Genomic DNA, 24,405 nt, shown 5'->3' on the forward strand with positions numbered 1-24,405 from the left:
TAATTGAGTGCGAGAAATCAAACTGGCCCATAGCTAAAAAGTCACCCTCCCACTTACGCTCATGTTAATTGAGACTAAAACCAACTCTGAGTCATACTCTGCAGTGGATAACCCAATCATGTCTGCAGAGATATCAACGGGCTCCATTATGGGCGTAGGAAGTGAGACATGGATGTTAAGGGACCTTTTTTGCAAAGTAGTGCCATCAATAGTTTCCTACAACGTGTTGCGATTTTTGAGTTGGTGTCTTCTTGATCATTTGCAAGAGTGTGTTCCGAACATATCACAAAACACTTGGAGGAACATATAATCATATTCGCTTCAGATCCTAGCAATGTATCTTAGGCCAGGCAAACGCAGGGACCTCGTAAGTCATTGAAAAAAAACCCAACTATGCATTTCCTGTCGATTGAGTCTGGGTTCTGTTCATATAGTAAAGAACACATTTGTTCATTAATCCCTAGAAGTGTTTGGCCTTCCCTCTATATTGTGGGCTTGTGTCCTGAAGGAAGTTACTCTCCCACTCACTCTAGCGGGGAATGTCTACTGAGAGGTTTATATCATAGGCCCACGGCCCCTCTAGATGTACTGAAAACAGACAGGATGCAGAACTTTAAGAATAGGAGATAGTGCAGAAAGGATTACTTTTCTTCTAGTAATGTCTGGAGGTCAGCTACCATCCCTCCCAGAACCTAGTATTGTTCTAAAGGTTTGACACTGCCTTCTATGCTAATGTCTGTTCAGTACTGTCCAGGAATAGTAATTTAAGGTCTTTGCAATTTGTCAGCACCTTTGGACATCTGGCAAACCACTGCAGGGCAGGCAGGTTCTGACCGACCCCTGCATGGGGTCTGGAAATTAAATGTGACATAATCTGGAATGGGGACTCAGTGGGTTTGGAACAAAGTTCAGGAAATACAAATACCTGCCATCAGTTACAAAGTCAATGTTTACGCCAAGCTAATCCCTTCATATACTGGACAACCCTTAAACCTGGGAGTTCCGAATATCTGGAATGAGGGCCAGGAATTTCTGGTCCATCATCCTTGGAATTCCATCAGAAATCAAGTAGGTTTATCTTCGGAATGCTGGGTGCAGGCTCCGACATAACCTGCATTAGGGGTAGGATAGGTTGTACTGGCACAAGAGACAAATGGTACATATAAATATATCTAAATAAAAGACCCAGGACGAACCTCTTGAACAGTTTTATACACACAGTTATTTCAAATATGAATTCATATAGTTCCTTAACGTAAAGGAAATGCATTATCTTCACCTACAGAAAGTCTTTGCCAGCTCAGGGAAATCCAAGGTTAAGTTCTTCATATTTGCTTAAAAAGATGTCCAGATTATGTCTAAGGCCCGTGGGGTAGTAGCAAGCAATACTGCATTACCTTTGTACAAGAGCGCTGAGTATTTATCCGCACCCAATCTTGGGCAGTCCAGGCACCCGTGTATCAGGGAGACAATGATCTCTTCTCTATATATGCAAAATAACAAGGGGGCAAGGACGCAACCTTGTCTTATGCCCTTCAAAACTTCAAAGGGTTCATTGACTTCCCCCAGCCAGGCCATATCTCACCACTGCTTCATTGTTACAGTAAAAGGCTGGACTACAGAGATAAAATGACAGGGTACTTTCCTTTTCTTTAAAACCTGCCACAGAACTTCCCGGGCAACCCCATCGAAAGCAGTCTTAAGATTGCATAGTTTTACTCCATTCAGAACCGTATACTTTTAGACCAATAAAAATAATTGAAAGCATTGGTCTACTGTGCTTTTATGTTTTTGAAAACCAGACTGGAGGTCACTAATTATATTTTTCCCCCCACCCAGGCTTGTTAGTGTGGCAGAACAGATTTAGCAAAGGTTTTACCTACATTATCTAAGAGTGACATAGTCCTGTAATTCGCCAATGAGTCCCTACCCCCTTTCTTATATATTGGGACTATCGAGGCAGATTGCCAAGAGGAGGATACTGTATTCAGCTGAATAACTGCGTTGAATTGTTTACATAGAACAAGGCCCCATTCATCTTTATAAAAAATCAATGTCCAGGCCTGGCGCCTTGCCGCTCTTCTCTTCTCGGTACTAAGGGCATTACAACCTTTCTGCCCTGTAAGTTGGAGAATGCCCTCCCTTGTGAGCTCCTCTAGGGTAGAACTGACTCCAGGAAGTGTACCGGTTAGTTGTCTTATGGGGCTGCCATATAAACCCTAGAAGTGCTCCTGCCAAGCCTCTGCAGTGATGCAACAATGAAACATCCCATCCCCACTTGTTTCCACCCCCAAGATCCTTTTCCAGAAGTATCTGGAGTCACCACTATCAAACGTCTGCATTAAGCAAAACCACAACGACTGAACATAAGCTTTTTTTCTTTTCTATGATTAGCTTTTGTAATTAGATCTGATGTGGTGAAGGTGAACCTTTTCCACTGTAGATCCCACTTTAAGACATACAAGCAGCTGCTTCTTGGCGACCTGGCAATCGACATCATACCAGCTGAGCTTGTTTAGTGCTTTCTTTTCTTTCTGGGGTTCAAAGGTAAAATATGGGAAAAGTTTTTCAATATTTTTTCAAACTCAATATGAATGCCATCGTTTGCAATTTCTTTCCTGCAAATTGTCTCCAAATTGGTCAGGATGGTGTCATAAACTGTTAGCGTCTTTTATTGCACTATGATTTCTGACCATTTGATGGATGTATGGGCCTGCCCTGAGACAGTAATAACCCCATCCCTGGGCATAGTCTCTGGTAGTAAATACTAATTCCCTTCAAAATGATGAGTAATGGGTAGTCGTCACTCGCAGAATTTTCCAAATCTTCAAACCAATTACCCTTCCCAGTCTTTGGCCATTACCAAAATATAATCTACTAGTGTACAGGCGTGTGTACACAGGCCAAAGTGAAGTTTTTCATTGACACACTAGGATCTCGATATATGCTAAGCCTACAGTTCCCTGTGGCGGTGACAACTGGTGAAGCTATGCGAATTGGACCAGTATAACAGGCAAAGCTATGCGATTTGGACTACCGTATATCCTAAGGCAACAGCTCCCTCTAGCAGAGCATTCTATGTGTGCGCACAGCCTCTACTGCGCATGACGGCATTGGACAAACATACATCTGGCGTTTTATTATAAGTAGAGAATTGAAGAGCCATTTGTCCCTGAATAAGTAAAGCGGGCAGGCTGATCCTTAGGGAAACTGCCATTGCAGAATCTTAGCTGTAAATTGTAGACAGTACGGGCTGTATCAATTGCTTGACAATGTACCTTCTTGGGTTTGTCTGCCACTAGAGGCGGAATGTCCCAAGTGATGTCTTGGTACTCCCATAAATCCTCCAACTCTCTGATGGGTTTGATTTGGAGATTGAAATCACCTGCCAATATTAGATGTGACTTGAACTGACCCGGTCCTGTATTCTGTCCCATCAAAATCAGCCTGTCGGGCTGAGTAGGCTAATAACAATACATTAAACAACAGGATATAGTCACCTCCAGAAATGTGTACCACTAAATGTAAAAGGTCTTGCAAGCCGGAACCCCAGAACTCAATCTTCCAGTTTAAGGCAATATCTACCCAGATTAGCAGACCTCCACTTGGCATCCCTTTGAGGCCTTTGCTGTAAGGAATCTGAAAGGATTGATACCCCTGCAATTCTACCTCCCTGCATGACCAGGTTTCTTAAAGGAAAATCAGATGAAAACTCCTTACTGAGTTCAGCCACCCTCATCCATCAAATGCCTTGCAATCCCATCAATGTTCCAGAAAACTAGCCTTGTGGAGTGCTCTATAGTGCTTGAGGCCCCCTGACTCAGTCTATTTCTTCAATATCCCCATCACGCATTGTTACCTCAATTCCCAGGCTAATGTCCTTGCTGGTACCAGCCATTTTTGTAGGTCACTGGTTATCTCCCTGCCCTCTGGGCCGAAAAAGCAGGCCAGTCCCCTTTCCCATACCACTCCCAATGTTGAGCTTGTTTGGTGTGAAGGGTCTAATTGTTATTATTGGACCTGAGGGCGGGTATGTTTGCAAATCAATAGCAAGCAAACCGTTCACCAGATCCCATGAGCACAGAAAAACCTGAATGCAGTCGTAATGGCTGTTGGACATGTGAATTTATCTACAAGTCACAATAGTTTCTCTGATTATAATGCGGCAACCTTTAACATTACGAATCCAGCCTACGCATTTATTCTTTAGAGAATCCTGGTCTTCCCAGCTTTCTGGGCCCAGTCTCGGCACATTTTCAATCACTCTCATTTTGAAAGGGGGGGGGGGGTAGTTGAGGGCCACCACGGATCAATTATGGTGCACGATTATTTTTAAGACCTACTTGTGGGCAAGATAAACTAGCCCCACCAGTTTCCGTAACATTGCCACTCCTGCCCCTAACCATATTAGTCATTCCTCCTTTCTTTGAGTAGCTCTCTCCTGGAGGTGCATAAACTCTACTCCTGGGGATAGCACATGTTATCAAGGTGAGCTGAATCTAACGGCTTAGCTGTGTCTTTAATCCCCATTTTAGAGGTTAGGACTTCAGTACTCTCTTTAAAAGTTTTAATACTGCCAACCAGATCTTGCATACATTTTAATTTAGTCAAGGAATAACCTGAATCCTGCTTTGATGCTATGATACAAGATGATTTCTCAGATATAATTGTATTGGAAACCGTGCCAGAACAGTTATTCCTACTGATTACACCAGGTTTAGCTGTATCGTTACACCTCCTCTGCTTTTTGAGCCTTGGGTTGGGACATTTATTTGTTTTAAGTGCCGTTTCCTCTTTCCGGAAGGTTTTGGCATATTTTTTGCACCTATGTTTGATACACCTGCTTGGTGCAGAGGGGAACATCTGTTAAAAATTGGGATGAGCGGATCCACTAAAAATTCTTCTTCTGGGCAGGCTGCATTCTGCCCATCTGCCCCACTCACTTCCTTTACAGGTACTATCACCACATGGTCAGTCTTTTCAACAAGGCTATTTTGTCCACTGCATATGTGGACTTTGATGGGGTTATGTGTTAAGTTCCACGCCCCCACTCTTATTGACAGGTGATACATAATTCCCCCCGTCCTCCCCCAGGTTTCTTATCTATTTGAAAAGGTGCAAGAGGGTCCTTAGTTTGGTTCAGCTCAGATGGGGCCATAAAATCTCCTTTTCTTGCAGCTACCGGGATACAAGATTTTGTTGGGGCCAAAGCGAGATCATAATCTATGTCTAGAACACAGTTGGCTGCTGACCCTCTGGTGGTAGAGCTAGGACATTCCGCCTGGCTTTTATTGTTGCTGCCTTCTGGCCGATCAATGTCATCCAATAGCCCCCTGATGTCTGTGATTCAACTTTGTACATCTTTGATTGGCTGCAACATTTTATAATGTTCCTATGACCCCCCCCCCCCCACCACCAGGACATATTAAACACGCAGCTTAACGGCTCAATATTGTCAAATATTTGCAAGCAAGCAATCGACAATAAACGGATAAACAAATAAACAAAAGCCCCCACTTCACAGCTCTCCAAGAGGGTCAGAGAAGAAGCTATAGCTCGAGCTACAAGTTTCATATAAACAGATCTCACAGGAGCAGGGAACATCTGACTGATTTAGGAGGAATCCAAAGTCCGACCCCTGCCCTGTGTGTCCCGCGGCCTCAGAGACTAGCAGCAGGCGATCACTGATATAATGATGTAGTGATGTCGGTTCCAAGTTATCTGTTCTAAAGTTTAGCAAGGTCAGCACTTGTAGGGACAATCAAGTAACATCACATGTGCTGCTCACAGCAGCTTGCAGCAACAAAGCTATGCGGCTATCCGCCAAAAGGTTTCTCTGCACTCGAAACAGTTAGTGGGTTGCTGGCAATCACAGTTAGAATAGACTAATCTACCTGTTACCTTACTATCTAAGGCTCTCCAGGCTCCCTCGCTAAAGGGCACTCCTCGGACCAGAGCAATCCTACTACTGGCCACCCACTGGTCGCGGACACCCAATGGTTGCAGACACCCGTCCTTTCGCCACACCAGTCTTCCAATTCTAATTCTGCTAATATTAATACATATATATTCCCTAACATTCCCCCTTTTCAGCAGAGGACACTGATCAAACATCGGGCCTTTGCAGGCAGGTAATTTCATTAGCTACGAATAATGGGCCGAATATACGTGTGTTTTCTTTTTTTCCTATGAGTGTCATTGCAGGTACATTATTGGAAGTGAGTGGCATTGTCGTATAGTTTTGTTTAGATTCATTCCTTCTTATTGCAGAGCCTTTGTGAAGCATATTCTGAATAGGCATATATCAGTGCACTCCAAGGACCAGATTATCAAGTGTGCCTGTGCGTACAAAATGGAGCAAAAGAATTAAGTACCAATTTTGCTGCTTAGATAACAGGAAATGGAGAAAAAGGTTTTGCCCTAATGCGTATCATGTTTGTATGTTTGCGTTTTTCAAAAGGATGTTGCCCAGTCCTTTTGACAGCACTGTAGGCTTTCCTGTTGTGTACGCCTTTCATCCATCTGTATTTTTTTCTTGTGTATTTTTTTCTTTATCATTTGAGCAGTTTTTCAGTGACATGTCATAAGCCTCATTTTAGTCCCTTTTTCACATCCACGCTATTATGTTTGCATGCCCGTACCCACCTTAGAGGAGGGCACTGTTATGTACGCCTTACGTCCCGCAAGCGCAGTGACTTAAGGTGCATCTAAATAAAGCGACCGCCCTGCCGGAAGGCAGGTCAGTTCCGGGCACGAGCTACACAAAGCGTGTCGTGCCTTTTGTTCAGCTCCTCAGCCGGCTCCCATGCAGGCCCTGACTCTCTCTCCCTCTGCCGGCTGCACCGGCAGGGAGGGACACAACACTGGCGACGAGGGACGGATGAAGTACATACCAGCTTCCTAAGCCATAACTCGGCCCACAAGCCCTCGGAATGGGCACATTTTTGGAGACTCCTATAATGCTCCAACATCCACAGAGCGCAGATTAGAAAAACCAGTGGAGGTAGCTGAGAACATTTTTGGCTCACCTGCTCCTCAACTTTCAAGCCAGGTGACACAAGAAGTATCACTACACCACCTGCAACAACGAAGCAGAGCTGCTTGGTTCCTCACTGCCCTATTAACAAAAAGGTGACAAAAGTGAGGAGAGACCCATCGTTCACACACATCGACCGTGGTAACTCCAGCACCGGAACATCATGACGACTGGCCTTTCCACACCCAGGCCTGGTACACCATCAAGAATTGCAGCGTTGTTGCCACCCACGGCACCGTCCCCTCAACCTCATGGTGGGACCACAGCTGCGCTGGGGCCTTTCGATCCCTATACCGACCCATCGTCAGTGGGCCCCCCGCTGGATGCTGTGGATCCAGAAGTTTGAGATGGCGATAGACACCTTCTGCTCAACATGGGTGATGACGTCCTGTGCATCTTCAACACGCTGGTCATCGGCAATGGTGCAGACATCTACCCACTGGCCAAAGACGCTCTCACAGCACATTTCATGCCACAGTTGAACCCGTACTACGAAATCTTCATCGTCCGGGCCACGATTCAGATGGAGGAGGAAACACTCGACGCCTACTATACAAGACTCAGGAAATGTGCACTCTTGTGGTAATTCGACAACATTGAGAAGGAGATAAGGCGCCAGATCATCAACGGTATGCACTCTGAAAAACTGAACTGTGCAGAATGGTGTTGGGTGAGAAAGGCATTCCCCTAGTCAGAATCCTCGAATATGGGCGTCAAGGAGAGCTGTCGCACCCGAGGGCAGCACACATGGGCACCACATTGTAGAAGCTTCAACTAATGCAGACGACAGCGGTAATAGCTCAATTCGCCAACCGCCAACCATTGAGTGAGGAATACAACGAGACAAACAATTCACCACAGTGGCAACCAAGGATCCCGGGGCCCACCGAGTGTGGATGGTGCAGAGGTGCATGTCACGGAAGAGCAAACATTCCAACACAAGGAACCACGTGCGGAGCATGTGGCACGAAGGACAACTACGCGTGTGTCTACAGATCATCAGGGCAACCACAATGCCCACAGCCCCAACCGCAACAAGACAAAGGCCTCCCCAAGAAGAAGAAGCAAGCTAACACCTGCTGCATAGAGGCTGCTAACTCGTCAACCGATGAATCCGGTGACCTAGCAAAGGATGCGGGAAGTGGACGGACGAGAAGAAGAGGGAAAGTCTACTTGGTCTCAGCACTTGAACACAGAGGCGTGGAGTCGACAAAGAGACAGAGAAGACGCAAATGCCTAGTGTCCATACACGGCCAGGAGACGCAAATGACGATCGACACTGGGGCATCAGTAAAAGTAATGCCAGCAACAATGTTCCAAACGCTGCGTCCCTGTCCTGGCCTCAAGCCAACCGACACACTATTATTTGCCTAGGGATGCAAGGCCCCACTACCAGTGGAAGGACGTTTCAGAACAACACTAAGCAAGGGTGATCGAGTCCTCCAGTCAAAGATATACGTCGTTAATGCAGGAATTGAATGCCTACTTCGTGGGGATGCAGCGGAAGATTTAGGATTAATCTGTTTCATCTGCGATGTCACAGACTCAACAGACATCTCCAGCCTCCTGGGGAAGTACCCGGGCCCCCTCAAGGGCATTGGATGCTTAAAAGGAAAACTCATAAAGCTCCACATCGACCAGATAGTACAGCCCCGGGCAGTACGCCACAGATGGACCCCATTCCTTATGAGGGACCTGGTCGAAAAGGAGAACTGGGAGAACTTGAAAAGGCCGGAATCATCAAAGAGGTCATAGGGCCGACACCCTGAGTGTCACCCATGGTGCTGACAAAGAAGCCAAAGCTGCCGGGGAAAGTAAGAATCTACATTGACATGCGCCTACCAAATGCGGCAATCAAAAGAGAACAGCACATCACCCCCACGCTGGATGAAATCATTACGGACCTTACAGGGAAAATTGACTTAAACGCTGGGTACCACCAGTTAAAACTACATTGCGACTCAAGATACATCACTACCTTCTCACGCACCTGGGCCTAAGCCGATACAATAGACTGAGTTTCGGCATCTCCTCAGTGGCAGAGGTTTTCCAGCAGGCCATTCAGGAGATAATACAGGGCATCCCAGGAGTACTAAATGTCAGTGATGACATCCTCAAGATGGTGTTCAGCAGTTTAAAGACCGCAGGCTTGACCATCCACCGGGAGGGAAAAGTTTGAGTTCCTGAAAGAGGAAATTACATTCTTCGGGTACATGTTCAACAGCGCGGGAGTGCGGCTGACTGACAAAACGTTGCTGACATAAAGGAGACCTCCCCCTTGACAACACCCACAGAGCTACGCAGCTTTTTGGGAATGGCGACATACTGCAGGAGGTTCATCCCCTACCTGGAAATGATGTCCGAGCCACTCAGGGAAGTCACCAGATCGAACACCAAATGGGACTTGAGCCCCGACTGCCAGGAGGCGTTTGAGCGGATCAAAGCATCCCTCTCAGCCGATACAACAATGGCATACTATGACCCAACACTAACAACGGAACTGTAAGTCGACGCCAGCCCTGTCGGCCTCGAGACCATCCTCGTTCAAGTATCTCGAACACGGGAAATGAAGCCCATCGCCTACGCATTCCCGTGCCCGACACCGATGGAAAAACGGTACTCGCATATCGAGAAGAAGGCCATAGCAGTGTTGTGGGGATGCCGACCACTTCCACATTTGCCTCTACATATGATAATTCAGGGCCTGCACAGATCACAAACCTCTCATCCAGATTTGCACAGGGTCATCGTCACACCCCCGGTCAGAATTGGGAAGTGGCTACTTCACCTGCAGCATTATGAGTTTGAGTTGGCCTACCAAGCGGGCACGGACAACCCAGCGCACTTCCTATCCAGGCACCCGAGGGCTGCCACCCTAGGAGAAGTAAGCGAGGCAGAGGAGACAGAAGAGCACATTTGCCAGATCATCCACACCATATAGCCCAAGGCAGTCAGCATTGATGAGATTGTGGAAGCCACACACACCGACCCATGTTGCGACCTGATCAAGAACACCATCATATCGGACGAGTGGAAATCTTTCCTCCGCAGTGTGCACAACCGCACGCCGGCGGCCAGAGACTTCCTCATGGGTATGTTCCCAGTACGACAGGATCTTTCGGTTACCAGCGAAGGGTTGATCCTGAGAGGAGCCCGCATCGTGATCCCCAGCAGTCTGCATGACAGAATCGTGGCGCTGGCACACAAAGGCCCTCAAGGAATGGTCAGGACAAAAGCCAGGATCCGACACCGAGTGTAGTTCCCGCACATTGACACCAAGGTGGAGAAAATCACTGCATCCTGCCTCCCTTGCCAGATAACAGGAGCACTGCCAAAATCTGAACCCATACAGTCGGCAGAGCATGGGTCGTCAAGATGGGACGCGATCAGCATCGATTTTTGCACAGTTCAGGAAGGGACATATCTACTGGTGGCCATCAATGACCACTCAAGATACCCGGAGGTGGAGATTGTATCCTCGACAGTGGCAGAAATGGTGATACCTGCACTCGAGAAGATGTTTGCCACACATGGCCTGCCAAGATGCATCAAGAGTGACAACGGACTGCCATTCCAGGGTACGAAGCTCAAGAAATACCTGGATGATCTGCACATCAAATATCATCACATCACGCTGAGGTGGCCACAAGCAAACGGCAATGTGGAGAGGTTAATGGGGACCATTAACAAGGTGCTACGAATATCCAGACCCCAATCCAGCCCCTGGGGAGTGGATCTGTACAGATTCCTACGGAACTATCGAGTGACGCCTCACAGCTCCACAGGTCTACCACCGGCAGTCCTCATGTACGGGACATTCGTAAACTCGCTAGTCAATTGCGCATCACCCAAGCAGGGGCATAGACACCTATGACAGCGATCGTACCCAACGAAGGAGAGTGGCAGCGAATGAACATATGAGTGTCAGGAGGCATGCAAGGAAGTTGGGACACCAGGTCAGAGACCATGCTTTGGTGGTGTGAAACCCCACAAAAAAACAAGGACGAAACACAGTACGATTGTGTACCCTGGACAGTGACCCGAACAGAAGGGACAATGGTGACAGCAGCACAAGGGCACCAGTCGATCACCAGGAACGCGTTGTGGTTCAAGAGGGTGCCCCGTCAAATGTGGACTGATGGGGACAGGCAGCCCCCGGCGGAAGCGGAGCCGCAACCGGACGGTTCAAGCCATCAAAACAAGAGAGAAGCGACCCCGAGGTATGAGTCTGACGAACTACCCAAAGGACCTGATGGGGCGTCTCCAGATGATGAAGGTGAGCCTAAAGGGGGAACTGGCCCGGGGACGGCCCCAAGGTCGAGGCCTGGCCGTTATGCCTTAAGGACAGCACTGAGGGCTCCGGAGAAGTTAAGAGACTATGGGCCTCATCACGAGTTGGGCTGTATTCCCGGCTGTAATACCGCTGATTACCACCGGATCACGGGTTGGGCCTTAACGGTAAATCCCCATTCCTGAATGGGTCCATTGGATCCAATGGGGAATTTTCGTTGCTAATACTGCGGGATAATACAGCCGGCTGTAATACAGCCAAAAACAGGGATTTTCACCTCCAGAAAAAAGCTAGAGGTAAAACAGCCGATTTAGCGCCCAACTCATGATAGGGCCAGCCCTTAAATGCGGCGGTAATACCGTTACCACCGCATTTAAGGGCTACGCCCAACTCGTGATGAGGCCCTATGAGTGGTAAAGTGACATTGGGGGGAGTGCGGCACTGTACTGGACTAGAGTTCACAGAAGAGTTAATCTGTTTTTTGACATAGTCACGTGTGTTGTGTGTTGTGTTTTGTTGGAAAAAAGGAGGAATGTAATGTACGCCTTACGTGCCGCAAGCGCAGTGACGTAAGGCGCATCTAAATAAAGCACCCGCCCTGCCGGAAGGCAGGTCAGTTCCAGGCACAAGCTACACGAAGCGCGCCATGCCTTTTGTTCAGCTCCTCAGCCCGGCCCCCATGCAGGCCCTGACTCTCTCTCTCCCTCCACCGGCTGCACCGGCAGGCAGGGACACAATAGGCACTGTGTCAGTGGGTGACAGAACAGGAAGGAGGTCTATTTAACACGAGTGGCTTGGAAAATTGAAGCTTAAAAGCAAGGTGCATTAGTTTTACTATTTTGTTTTTGCCTTGCCAAGGTGTAGGCAAGTTTGTATCACCGCTTTGCTTTCCTCCTCCGTCTTGGAAAAGCACCCAGTTTTAGACCTACGTAAGATTTTCATGTAGGTGTAAAACTAAAGCCTTCCACTTGAATACACGTTGGTTTAGCACCTGCTAAAGACCAGGTGGATTCCATAGGAATACATAATAAAATGCTGCCTGCAAAATGCCATTTGCAGGCAGTGTTTTATTTTTACAAAGCAGAGTGAAAGTGGAGAATAAATGCAATTTTGCCGTTTTTTTCATCACTTTTGCACCACGCTTTGTACATGGTGAAAATGACAGTACGACATCCTTTCATCGACACCCGTTTTTACGACAGGTGTTCTGCAGAATTTTTGCTGAAAAATCTTTTTGCATTTTTTGGGGGGTGGGAAAGTGCATATAAAGGGTTGGTGTCGGGAATAAAAAAATAGGCTGATGACGATGGGCTGAGGGGATCGTCCCTCCAAAAATAATGTTAAAAAAATGTCAAAACGTTATTCTGCTAAAATTCCACAGAAAAACACCAGTTGTTAAAACGTGTGTCGATGAAATTACATAAAACCGAAAATTGCATTCCAGAGAGCCAACAGCACATAAGTGCAAACATTGGTGGTCCAGTGCATGGTATTTACACTTACTGCTAAATGACCCTCAAAATGTTTGTTGTTGCTGTCCATTTAGTACCCTGCATTAGTAAGGATTGTTCGAGTGTGGAAGCCAGGGGTGCGCTAGTGGTCAGATATTGTCTTCCCTATAAAAGTGAGAATTTCCTTTCAATGCGTGTTATTTAGAAGTCATCAGAATGTGATAAAAATGTGAACACAAAGTTCTCTCAAATTGTACCACTTTTTTACCTATTTAAATTGAAATGGAAATGGATTGCTATCCAAGTGTGCCCTTTTTTTTGAAGAATGTCATATGACATATTTAGTCAATTTAGGGAAGAAAACTTAAATTTTTGCAAGTCATTTGTTTGTGTATTTCACCATGATTAGCAGTAGCTGTTTAAAGTTCTAATCCTGTATTAATACTGTACCTATTCTTTCTTCATAGATTTGCTGCGAGCTTGAGGAGTACCAGAGCCCTTGCCTGGAGCTGCAACCAATTGAATATGGATGTGATCAGATCCTGGTTTATCATCAAGAAAACTGCTTGGTTACATGTGATCAGATTGTCCTGCTCATCAAAGAAGCTATTAACAGACGGCGCCCTGAAATGGTTCCAAACAGCAGAACATCGTCGACCGAAGCTGTGGCCGGGAGTGCCCCCCTCTCGCAGGGCTCATCTGGCATCATGGAACTCTATGGCTCTGATATAGAGCCCCAGTCAAATCCTGGAAATTTTATGGATAACTCTCATGACGCAAATGAGTCTGCCCAAGTGCAGGTCGATGTCAACGTAGACCTCGTCAGCCCAGACAGTGGGCTAGCTACCATAAGAAGCAGCCGTTCCTCCAAAGAGAGCTCTGTTTTTCTCAGTGATGATAGCCCAGTTGCAGAAGTTCCTCCTCAGCATCATAGTTTTATTTCTGGTTTTGACTCTTACAGCCCCATTCTTGAGGGGGCAGTAGCAGAGGAACAGCTGGTGATCTCATCGAGAAACAACAGCGACAACTTTGATCTGTTTGGCTTCGATCTACCGCCAGTGGCTGGCATTCGATCTGAGTCGTCGACACATTCGGCAGATTATTCCATGGCAGATGACTTTTTCTTTCAAAGTGATTCTTCAGAAGGGCAGCCACCTCATGTACAGAAGGAGCTGGACAACGAGAATCTACTAGGAAATGGCAGGGCCAACTATTCAAGAGATTTAATGTTGGGTTCAACAGAAAATGTCAGCCTGGTAGAATTTGATAATGGATTCAGATGCCGCCAGGAAACGCCTGAGAATTACTCCGAAAAGAATGCAAGCCTGACTGAGTTTCTAGATGATGATTCCCCTTCCTCGGCTGAGATGATACAGAATTCTGAAATAAAGGTGCCCCCTACACCTGTGAACAGCCTTGTGGACAGTTCTCCATTGGATAACGGGCCCCCCATGTTTTACCCTCTGGATGTTATTGATAAAATTAATGAAATGAGTGCTGATGATCCCTCGCAGTCGAGGTTTAGGTATGCCACCTGGTGGGATGGCATTGACCTTAATCCTAAAAATGCTGTTTTGTTCCCCGCTGACGCATGGAGTTCAAGTGAGCAGGAATCTGTATTCCAAAGCCCCGATTCGGGGAAGGATCAGAATGCAAGTCCACTCCTACAGGAAAGCTGTGATCGGAGCACCTCAAAATCTATGTGTCAGCAAAAGCAAGCTGGGCAGCTGGACCATCCCCATTTAGACCTATGGAAGAATCAGTTTAGCCAACCACATGTCAATTGCATTGATCCGCACAACCAAGATGAAGGGACCCTGCACCATGATCCCTTGCAGGCGTCGGTACCACAAATGGAAGACTTTGCTAATTTGTGGTTCCAAGATAACCCCCCGGCTACCTCATTGGAGCAGTGGGGCCCTTCCATGGGCACAAGCTACCAAACTGAAAGTGCAAAATATGATATTTGGGCCACGTTAGATGAAGAAAACAGCATCAAGCCTGCAGAAAATATTTGGGGTGAGGGCAAAAGTGATGCTCAAACTCCCATGAATTCCCCCGATGAGTGGACTGGACACACAAGAGGTTCACCCACCCTTTTGGATTTTTCCACTCACAGAAACAGTATTATCAATTCACATCCAAAAACGTGGGGTATGGAAATAGACCGGGCAATTGAAGATCCAAGGAAACTGGACAATGCTAATGTTTTTGATAGTGTTCAGAGAAATTCAGAGCGGCCAGTAAAAAATAAAGATGTCTCCCCTAAACCAAGTTTAGACTGCAAACAACCATTCAAAGAAACATTTGCTGTTTGGGACGTATATGGTGAAAATCCCAAGAAGGAAATGGCTCTGTGCCCATGGGACGATCCCCTATTGACGTATAGGTGTTTGGACTTGAGCACATCCAGTATGGGCAAAGATGTGGTTGTTTCTCCACCAGATACAAATTACTCAACGTCTGACTCATACATCTCGCCAACATTTGTGGGAGACGAAAAAGAAAATGGGGAAAACCCACTGACTAAGAAAGACCTGTTTGAGCAAGAAAGAAGTAGCTCAAGCTCAGATGAACCAAACTTTTGGTGCAACCCTGAAAAAAGCTCTTCAGAAAACCCATCGTCAAACTCTGAAAATCTGGACCAAGTGGTTTTACCGACAGAGGACGGAACACAAGCGGCAATAACAAACGTAGAGGCTACTGGAAGATGTAGCGATGAGGGTTTGGACTTTGATGAAGTTAGGGTTTCTAAGTTTTTGTCTTCAGATGATGAACATAGTCTGTCAAGTTCAGAAGATCCTGCAGAAGTTAACTGCAATCAGACAATTAATAAGACAGCACATGTGAATGAAACAACCAAAATAGCATTAACAACTCCTGAGAGCAACAAGCCATACAGCACAGTTCTCCATCAGGTGGTAGCAAACAAAAGCCCAGACATCTGCTTTTTTTCTGGCTCTGGTAACTTGATGGATGGGTTTTCAGAAAGAAATACAATACAACAAGAAGCTGAGAAAGGAGAAGAATCTGGAAGATGTCATTTGATGGAGCCATCAAATCCAAGGCATTTTCAGGACGATCTCTTTACGGGCTCCGAGTATTCGGCTGGAACAATGAGGGCAGCCCACAACAATGATGCTGTGTACCGCAGCGCTCATGATAAACCTCTTCAATTGGGTGGGGACAATTCTGTGGAAGATAAACTTAATGGTAAAATGTCTTCAATAGTATTATCAAATCCACTTCACCCAGCACCTTCACACGAAGAATGCGTGATCCCCAAAGGTTGCGGCTTGCCTGAAGAACTTTCAACCAGTGACTACTTGAACAACCAGGAAAGCTTACTAAGCCACCATGAGTCCAGTGTACCATCTGAAGTCAATTGCACACTTTCCAATCACCCGCATCCTGACAGTCTCTTTTTGTGGGGTTCTGCTTTTCACCAATTTCCTGAATCTTCTATTGGATTCTCTGAGCAGGAGGGCACCCACAAAAATTCAGATACATGGAGCAAGGAGGATGACAATAACTCTGACACTTCTCCATTGGCACCTACCCACACTGATCAGTTGTCTAATGGCGACCAGACTTCAACCAAAGAAGAAAATGCTTCTGATAAGATGGCGGAAGATGAAAGGATGAAAGTTGAGCAGTCACAGACACTGCATGAAAATGTACATAATTGGGCTCGATCACCAAAAGCTGCAGTGATACATCCGCCAGTGAAAACTAACGGCCAAATAAATGAGGACTTTGATCAAGCTCTAGAACTTCAGGGATTAAATCATGGAATTCTTGATGACCCAGATGACTGGAACTCTCAAACAGAATCTCCAACGTCCAGTTCAGAGATGAGCAACGCGTTTGACGAACCCACTTGTGCTGAAAATCTGTGCGCTGGCCAGAATCTGGCTGTAGGAGATGTTGAAGAATCTGACGAAAAACATCTTGGTGGGGGAGATGTTTCTCAACACTTTACGTCTCAGAATATTTTCAACCATAGAGAATGCATGTCCCCCCATCAGATGCCCCCTCCACATTGCAATGCTTGGAATGAATTGGTATGTGTTGAGAGCAAGTCTGCCAGGACGAGTCCTGAGAGTAATGACATTCTTGAAGGCAAGCTTTGGGAACTGACTGCAATGGACCACCATTGCAAAGAAGAAAATGTCTGCAGTGGTTCGTCCAATGATTATACTAAGTCCAGCGCATCAAGTCCAGACATTGGTGATGCTCTAGGAAATGTCCACTCTTCAGTCTTCGAGCAAGAGGCTCCAGAGGATGCCACGTGTTGCTCGGACAATGTAGGGGTATGGAGTCCAGCCCAAGTGTCTGATGAGGACAGCAGTCATGTAAATCATGCCTTGGAGACTGTACTCCATGAAGACGGTCATTGGAGCACCAGTCACAAGGTTCCTATAAACCTGGACATTTGGAATACGCAGGTTGATGTTGACACAGAGTCCACTTTAACAACTCCAGAAACCAATGGAACTTCAGAGAACTCTGGGGCACTGGAGGGAGATGTGGAGACCTCTTCACACCAGGTAGGTGTTGCCCGTTTGGGTCATCAAGCAATGTGGGAAAGTCAGCAGTCTACTGCAACAACCCCTGGCACGGATGAGGAGGGTCTGTATGCTGTCAGTGCAGCAGAAATCGACCTGGACGTTAGTTCGAAAACATCTGGTTTTCCAACAGATGCTTCAGATTGGTGGAATCTTGCCTCAGAAGCGGCGCCAGCATTGACAGCAGAATATTCCAGCTCAAGCAGTGGTTTTGAAATCAATCAAGAAGAAAACCAGAATTATTCCCTATGGCCAAGCACAATAAGTCAAGAAAAAGGATGCAGGCCACTGCATGCATGTTCCACTAACCCAACTGGCAGGGAAGCAATCAATGATTTAAAGGAGAGCCATTGTTTCAACGAGGAGACCTTGAATAATCAAACTGACCCCAGGTCACCCGATACTTTGCATCACAAAAAGTCAATTCCACTAACTGTTTGCAACCAGGAACACGGGTCAAAAGATGAGCCAGAAGGTGCCGCTGCATGGTGGAGAGCGGACCATGAAAATCAACGGGGTCAACAGCAGCCAACCAATATGCGACCCAATGTGCCTGCAATAAACCCAGCAAGTGGTCAGTCATCGGCTCCATGCCTCCTTCAGACTTTCCAGGACCCTAATGCCACACTTTCTCCTTCAAGTGGTAAGGAGAGCACAAACTTGTGCAGTGAAGAACATACCCAGCCCACCAAAAACAGCTTTGAATCCAGAGGACATGAGACTCTGCAGGCGTCCTTCATCCCGGATATCCTCCCTGACAATGACCTAGAGCGCCCCGCGGAACCCGATCTGTGGAATGAATGCTCCGCTGTGACGGTGGAGCGTGATAACCCGGATGTCGTGCATTCTTGTGACGGCAGCCTGCAGGCCTCAAGCAGCCCGGATCTGTGCCGGGACTACGATGCTACGCGCCTCTCCAGGCCGCAGCCTTCAGCCTCTGAAGACTCTGAAGAGGCAGCAGGGCCCTGTGACACGCATCAGGAACATGCATGGGTCTTAAAGCAGCACGCAGCTTACACGCATATGTGCAACGTAGATCCTGTCGTGCAAGAGCATAGCGAGTCACCCCAGCATGTGTCGGGGTCACCCGACTCGCGTGATTTCAGGGACATAGACAGTAGAGGTGTGAGAGACAGTGAACCTGGGGGCGCGCTGCCCATTGAGCCAGCAAACGAAAGTGTTACTTTAACAGAAGAACATATAGCAGCACACGCCGTAGATGTAATAGGCGCGTGCCTGTCGGGCAGCGACCCTGCAGCTGGCTCTGGCTCCTTGCCCCCGGCTGGAGATCGTTCTGCGGATCGTTCAGATATCACGCCTTCCTTCCCTGCAGTCCCTTCGGGGGAGAGTGTCTGTAAGGGGGCCTTGCCAGACAGTAAAGACCGGGTAGGCCGTCAACGGGGAGGGGCGCCTTCCCAAGACTTGGAAGCACCCGCTGCCGTGTATGGATGCGGGCAATTGCGTGAAGTCAACACCACGCCAGGTGGGGAGGAGATCAGCAAGCTTGGGGCGGCGGGCAGCGACCAGGAAGAAGCAGGACAGGCCGAGGAAGGCACATGCCTGCAACCGACGCTTTTCAGTTATCAATATGACGAGGCCAGTGAATGTGCTGAGCAGTCTTGTTTGGGAAACGAGCAAGAGAGCAAAAAGGACCTGTCAAGAGAATGTGATGAGCAAAGGATGGACATGGGGAGTCTACCCCTCTCTGCGCCGGGTGACGTAGATGATACCCTCCAGCTACCAACAAGCTCTCGGGTGAACACTTTGGTGGCAGTCCTACCCACCTCATCAGTAAAACAAGGTCAGATCACCTGTCCACACCCGGGAGGCGATGACAATAAAACGCCACGTGTGGAGCACGCCGGCGAAGGATTCCCAAAAGCAATGTTTACAGATCCTGAAATACATCGAAAGAGCTACGCTGATTCCTTGGAAAACCTCGAAGAAATACATAGACGCAACTTATATTCACCAGAAGGTGGCGGAAAAGGATTACTTTCCGGTAAGAGTTTGCAGTAATTACATCTATGATGCTACTTTCTGCAAGAATGTCATTCGGGCAGCATGCGCATGGCAAAATATTTAGTGTCATGTTATCTATATGGCCCCTTGTTAGAGATGAACCCTGTACTCTGGGAAGGTGTGCTTCCTGCCAGAGATATGACAGAGAAAAACAATTACGACTTTGAGGAATGCAATCTAGGGTAATTTGTGCAATGTTTTTATGTGCTGTTTTGCAAAATACCTGCTGTTTGGGTTAACTTCTGTGTGTTTTTGTGTTTTCCTCAGAGACTAGCCGGTCGGTTCCCGGTGCAAGGGACATGGCTAGAAATGCAGAGAGTAACTCTGAAGGCAGAGAAACAGACGTCATGAGGGACAGGATTGCCTCGGTCGACTGTGCGAATGGCTGGATTGTTATCGGCGACACAGACACCCCGTTTTGGAGCCAGGACTCACCGGGAACGTTTTCATCTGAAGGAACCGATGAGAGAACTGACCAAACGCGGTGCGAGGACAACCCTTTAGGAGGCGACTTGGGTATCTTTGCCTCGATCTCCGTGCCAAGCGACGGACACAGGCCGCAGCGGGGCCCAATTCAACCCGCAAAGGACCCGTTGTCTGTACTACTGCAAAACCTGTCCGACGAAAAAGACTCGGGGGAAAATGTTGAACAGGAACAGAGTTGGATGTTGGTTGGAAACCAAAACGACGCTTTTGAAACATCACCCGAGGAAAGTTCCAGCAGGGCCGAGACTGTCTGCTCGGAGTCGGGAAATTCCATCAAAGAATTCGAAATGACGTTAAATGACGAAACACCGAGGGGCCCGGGGGCTGCCAGGGGCCCTGGGGACCCCTATGAACATGGAGGACTCATTGTCATCAGCAGTTTCCCAGGGAAGGTCACTGACGCTGCTCCTTTTGTTGACACGGACACAGAAAATCACGCGCAGTCCCCGTGTTGTACGAAAGATGGCAGTGAAGTCGAACCAGAAATGGAAGAAACGAATTTTTCAGATGCGAGCATTGAAACGAAAAATGGTCAAATGTATGATAGGTAAGTCAGTATCCTGCTTCTCTAACAAACCCACTCGTTCGCCCTTTCTCTCTTTTTCTTTAAATCATTGTGTGGTTGAATAATTTCTTCAAAAAGCTTAACCCCGTTCAAACAGCTTTTACAAGGGGAACTTCATTTCTTGAGCAGATATTACATTGCCCTACAAAAATATGCCCGCATTGTGTTTAGCGTTTTATGACTGCATCTCTGGCATTAAACGGCAGAGGGTGTTTGTACTTGAATTCAGCGTGGCCAGACTGTATGTCATCGGTAATTAACACTAATGATAATTGAGCTATTAAGGTCGAGCCCGCAGGCTGGATCGGTTGTTAATGGCCCGGACCCAAGGCACGAGGGCCTTAATGATGGGTCCCGGCACCATTACCACCCTATCCGGCAAGCCTACGAGGGCGTTATTGCTATTTGCAGATCCAGGTTTGTAATCCCAGGTGCTGCTAGTAGTCATTTTGTTTGAATGAAAAGGACGCACTCTTGCAGAATCCCCTTCATTCAAACTGAACTAAGATGGCCACCATGGAAGTGGGGCTCCATGTGGATTTATACCAGGGGTGCACAACTGATTTTGACATCACATGATAGCTATAGTGGGCCAAAAAGTAAATGTGGGTGGGGCAATAGGCGTGGCAGGAGGCTTTTTCAACACCCAATTTTTATTAAACACATGGAAAAAGAATATGTTTTTGAGGTGTAACGATTTTTATTTATATTTCAAACTTACATTTTGTACTACACATTTTCCATTGTTATCATTTATTTCTATTTAGTTATTTCTGGTTCTCAATGTTACTGTAAACTGTCTTGTGAATGCAGGCATATTAAGATCCTTTTTTTCACCTGTAGCTCAATCATATTTGTCATTATTTGCACATATCAATATGCTTGCCTGTTATTCTCAAATTCCTGTGGTGCTCCACCCAATCTGGACCAAAACTTTTGGTTCAATAAGTCTAGGACCATGCTCATCCGGTGCATTATATCATTTCCACACCAAACGCCAGTGCTAACAAGCCACAATTGAGATATAGGCCAGGATTGCCAGTTTACCAGAAATGCTGCTTGCTGCTGATTGGGGCTGATGGGAGAGGGAACAAGAGGACCTGCAAGATACACAGTGATTGTGCTGCTTAAAATGCCTTAGAAAGATTCTATGCTGCAGACCACCTGTTTGAGGAGCCTGTCCTGTTACTGGATACATTTCCTTTGGAGCACTAAAGTGTGCATTTTCTGAGTTCCTGCTTACCGTAGAGGTTTTATGTAGTTAATGGTGTCGAGAGACGAGGGAAAATTGGTGTTTATTTATTTAATTGGTTTTCTTATAACACACCTAATACCGTACCTGAGTTTGGTTTCTAGGCGCAGATCCAGGATTCCAGCCTCTCTTGCTCTGCATGGTCTTGCTTCAAAGCCCAGCGCATTTCCCCTGTGCTATCCTCCATTACCTGCAAGTTGAACATTGACTGCTGGGCTTTAGACCTTTGGGTGGCGTTGTAGAGCTTTGCAGCTGCACACTGGCTTTTTCAGCATTCTGACCCTGCGTGGATGCATTTCATTCACTGCACTGAAACAGTTTTGCGGTGGCATGACAGAGACACGTGTCACTGTCTTGCTGGCACCTGCGAGCCCAGACCCAGTTACTCTACTAGAAATCGGTCAGAGGAAGAGACCTTTAAGTGTAATAACAGAATCATTGCTGGATGGTGACTCTGTGACATCAAATGGTAGGTGGAATTATATATTAACATCAGATGCTGGGAGTGTTACTAAGTGGCAACTGTACAATCCACAAAGTACGAAAATACTTGCCTACATAGAGGAAAGATAAAATTATGACCTTTAATGTTTTAATTTGCTGCTGTACATGAAGGTGGGTTCATACACTAAGTGCCAGATTCATGGAATTTTTTGCACGGTTCAAAGTGACTTTGCACTGCTGAAAAGTGACTTTGCACTGCCAACACACACCCTGATTCATTGAACTGTGCAAAGTGTATTTTTGCAGTGCAAAGTCCATGTTAAGTCAGTGCATAGTCATTTTTGCAGTTCAAAATGACTTAGCACAGACTTTGCACTGCAAAAATACACTTTGCACAGTTCATTGAATCAGTGTTTGTGTCTGCAGTGGAAAGTCCCTTTTCAGCAGTGCCAAGTCCCTTTGAACCTTGCAAGAAATAAATCAATGAATCTCATCCCAAATACTTTATTCATCCACAGAGCATTTTCCAATGGGATTGCACCATAATAACATTCTTCTGTGAATCAGACCCTCAGGGAATGCTAACATCACTAATAGCCTATGAAAAACGGGTAATAGCAAAATAATTGATTTTTTTCCCCTCGAAAGAGGAGCCCTCGAGCCACAGGTCCTTTGGATACAATGATAACCAATATAAACTGTGTTTCCTCTAAATGAACAGAATTGATCAGTGATAATCTACGTTTGAATAATAACACACTTAAGAACATTTGCACAGGGAGATGTAGGTGATTGCAACTTGTCTAATGGTAACGTGGTGATGTTAAGGCAATCGAAACACGTGCACGAACAACATCATAGCCACCACACAGCAGTTGGAGGAGTGCATATGTCTGCATTCTAACTGGAGAGTCTGTTGAGAGAGAGAGAAATGGCATCATTGACAATGGAGGTCAGATCAATGCACCTGGCCCCGATGAACTTTCAGTGTCATCGCTTAAAACATTAAGTACCTGATTCACAGAGCGTTTTCTTATGGGATTGCGCCATTGTAAAACGCTTCTGTGAATGAGGCCCTGACCTCACGTTAGGGCTTGATAATGTAGAAGATAACTGGAAATGAGCAGGAGTGAAGAAAGGTTCAGGGAGGTCGCCGATGTCACTGACAACCCAAACAATTGAATCAACATGAACAATGGGCCTCATTACGAGTCCGGCGGTAGCCGTGCGGGTAAAACCGGCAGGCAGCCACCGGACTCGTGATGATTTACCACCAACTGACTTGCCGGAATAACCGGGGCATTGCAGCACCAGCGGTCCAGTAAGTCAGGCGGCGGCATTCGTAACTCCCCATTCCCATTGCGTCCCAAAGGACTCAATGGGAATGGGGAGGACGGAAGCACCGACAATGTGAGCAACAGTGCCAGTGCTTCCGTCAAAGTCAGCGGGCGGGTGCTGTCCCACCCGCCAGGTATGACCTGTCGGGCAGGACGGTACCCGTCCACAGAACTCTTAGTTTGCTGGTACGGAAACAACAGTAATGAGGCCCAATGACAATGAGATTGACTTGGCGATTGAGCACAAGTCAAGTGAATGAGGCGCGCTCGTCAAATATAAATGAAGAGGCAGCTCAGATTTTACCATTAGAATTATCAAAGGCGGAGCCACACATAACAAACAAAAACAAAAACGGAAAAAGAACATGTTAACAGGATTTTTCTTTACAATCATTGCTGTGGGGTCTAGAGAAGCCAGCCTGTCGTGGACCTGCAGGCTTTATATTGAGTTTATATTGAAAAGCGGGGCATGCAATAAATAAAATAGCAGGGCTACACATTTCAAGTTGCAAGCTAAAGGCCTATCATAAATAGTCTCACTCAACCCCTCAATTCTACACATTCAGCACACCATTTTTTACTCGCCAAGAGCCATTTATCACTAGCCAACTAGCCAATGGTTAGTGGCAAGTGCACATTTTTTGTCCGGTAACAGGTATTGTCTAAGCACCAGAATGTCAAGGTTCTAGTGGATGGTGGCGGCAAAGAATCCAAAATGACATTTATACCCAGAGTCTTAGCAATCATGAACATTGTGAAGACGTTCTTGTACTGCGCCATACCAAATATTAAAGTGCTACTGGATACATATTACATTAATTGGAATCAGTGTCTGTATTCTTAGAGCAAAGAATCAAAGCTAATGTATTTCAAACATGTTTCACTCATATTCTGAGATTCATTTGGGTCAAATATATTTGAGATAATATCACAATCCAATAAAATGTCCAATG

The 24,405-nt window shown here is 46.5% G+C and overlaps 1 protein-coding gene across 7 annotated transcripts in view; it reads left to right on the top strand.

The window, feature by feature from the left end:
• PRUNE2 (prune homolog 2 with BCH domain) overlaps window positions 1–24,405 on the top strand; it is a 743,862-nt gene that overhangs the window by 57,374 nt on the left and 662,083 nt on the right. For all 7 annotated transcript variants that reach the window (XM_069625908.1, XM_069625910.1, XM_069625912.1 and 4 more), the window contains exons 2-3: window positions 13,246–19,348; window positions 19,636–20,401. In XM_069625908.1, the coding sequence (XP_069482009.1) occupies window positions 13,246–19,348; window positions 19,636–20,401 (6,869 nt within the window). The remainder of the gene's footprint in view (window positions 1–13,245; window positions 19,349–19,635; window positions 20,402–24,405) is intronic.

This window comes from Ambystoma mexicanum, chromosome 6p (assembly GCF_040938575.1).
Source record: "Ambystoma mexicanum isolate Mex_15411 chromosome 6p, UKY_AmexF1_1, whole genome shotgun sequence".
NCBI classification, from domain to species: Eukaryota; Metazoa; Chordata; class Amphibia; order Caudata; family Ambystomatidae; genus Ambystoma; species Ambystoma mexicanum.